The sequence below is a fragment of the Diadema antillarum genome, unplaced genomic scaffold, assembly GCF_040938485.1.
Source record: "Diadema antillarum isolate AM-2024a unplaced genomic scaffold, OU_Dant_1.0 seq00003210_RagTag, whole genome shotgun sequence".
Lineage (NCBI taxonomy): Eukaryota > Metazoa > Echinodermata > Echinoidea > Diadematoida > Diadematidae > Diadema > Diadema antillarum.
In genome coordinates this window covers 163,421-165,569 of record NW_027273795.1, presented here as the reverse complement: position 1 = coordinate 165,569, position 2,149 = coordinate 163,421, and the positions used below count along the sequence as shown (strand labels likewise).

The 2,149-nt window shown below is 45.0% G+C and overlaps 1 protein-coding gene across 1 annotated transcript; it reads right to left on the bottom strand.

Moving 5' to 3' along the window:
• Positions 1–723: 723 nt before the first annotated feature.
• Positions 724–1,770, bottom strand: LOC139715248 (uncharacterized). Its single transcript, XM_071626832.1, has one exon. It carries the CDS (start codon positions 1,768–1,770, stop codon positions 724–726), a length of 1,047 nt encoding a protein of 348 aa, XP_071482933.1.
• Positions 1,771–2,149: the final 379 nt, after the last annotated feature.

The window sequence follows — 2,149 nt, the reverse complement described above, 5'->3', positions numbered from 1 at the left end:
AGGCGATGAATATTGATGCGTGTACTAAGTAATTTATATAACTATGGCGACACTTTGTTGAATTTGCTTACACTATTTGTTTATATCGAAAACAGAATGCAGAAATGCAACTTAACTGAATGGACTTCAAAGAAATCTACAGTACTCGAAAGTTTTATCCTTTATTTGCCTTTATAATAACAGACCATTCTCATAGTAAATTTGGCACTAGCGAAATTATATATATATTGGATCCATCGTAGCATAATATTAAGTGCATGACCCTAATAAGTTACACATGAGAATCAAATTATACAGTCAAAATCTATATGTGTTAATTCTAAAGACATCTCATTTATACAAGTTTACATCTTCTTTGGTAATTTCCTTTCAGGGTGAAGCAAAACACAGTAATGAAGTTTGAATTCCTAATGGGTGTTGCTCTCGACAGGCGACGATCAATTTGCTGTGATCTTCAGTTACACATTGATGTAGAAAACTGGACTACCTTTGAAACGTTTGTTAATTTGCAAGTATGTCTTTAGCAAGAAATTTATGACATATTTTTCACTTGTAAAAGAAAAAAATCACGATCGACGTGGCCATTTCTTTTTATCCCAAAAGAAACGTAAGCATTTTTCAAAATGATCCAGTTTGTGTTTTCATATCAGCTCCGAAAGTTTTAAATGGTCCGCAAATTTTGAAACATGTCACAGTATGTAGTCAAGTGACATAAGTGTGGCGCTAAATTGTTATCTGTCTGTTGAAAGGATGGAAGCGAGTTGCATGTTGAGAAGTGCAATGAAGCGGGTCGTATAGCGACGAATAGGCGGCTAAGCCGGCCGGGTGATGCACCGCCGAAAGAGATGAGGGAAGCCCCCTCGAGGGCAGGTAGGATAGCGAAGCCAGGGATGAGTGATACAACGCCGACAGCGACTGCGACATCAGGTTCGCTGACGACGAAGGAGACCAGGGCGTGTCTGGCACATCTATGGTCGATGGGCGTCGAGACAGCTGGGAGGAGGGTGGAGCGTAGGGGTGAGACGCGCAGCTATAGGAGTTCAATGAGGGGTACGAGGAAGGTCCGTACGATCCGTACAGGTTGAAGTGTCCCAGGGAATTCACGTGGCGGATCTGGGCCGGTTCGTTCCGACTCCTGTGCAGCTTGAAGCGCTTTGCTCTTCTTAGGAAACTCCCGTTACTGAACATATCGCCACAAGACGGATGGAGCGCCCAGTAATTTCCCTTCCCTGGCCGGCCCGGGGCCCGGGGAATCTTGATAAAGCAGTCGTTGAGAGAAAGGTTGTGGCGGATAGAATTTTGCCACCGCTGCTGGTTTTCTCTGAAGTAGGGGAATTTGTCCATGATAAACTGATAGACCTCATTCAGTGTGAGCATTCCGTCCTTTGAGCTCTCGATTGCCATTGTGATCAGAGCGATGTACGAGTACGGAGGTTTGACATCGGCGAAACGGCGTTTGATAGAGCTGCCGCTGTCGCTACAGCACTTCGCTGTCCCCTCGTCGTCGCAGTCATCATGGGTGTCGTCGCAACTGCCGGCGGCATCGGAAGTCTGCAAGGAAGCAGGACTGCACTCACCAAAATCATGACAATCGTCGTCGTCGAGGTTATCGTCATCTCGCTCAACGTAGCGCGAGACTGCCCGATGAAAGTGGTCGCGTTGATAAAGACTCGACAAATCCGAAGCACGGTGAAACTGCATATCCTTGGAAATGTCCCGGTGCTCGAAAGACACCGACATATTTTCATTCAACGTGGTTCGGAGATCCATGATAACATTTACAATATATTAAACCAAATTCCACAAGATGATCTAGAGTCGAGAAAGTTTTATGACTGAACTCCACATGCGATCTGAAGTTCTCTCAGCGACGACTTTCAAATATACTGGATTTTTTTTCTGCTTCTTCTTGTTCCTGGTTCAAGGATGTAAACATTTACAATTTCTTAGTTCATAGACGTTCTCCCATAACTTTTTGCTTCTGGTCCATCCTTAAAAATAAGTCTGAGGTAGGGACAACGAGACGATTTTGGCCCAATCATTCGGCGTCAACTCAGGGAGGCAGGTCGTAATGCTCACCTGCGATCGATACAGCCACTGACGAGGACCTGACGTGACCGGGCGAGTTTCCAGCTGGGTTACGTTGTGT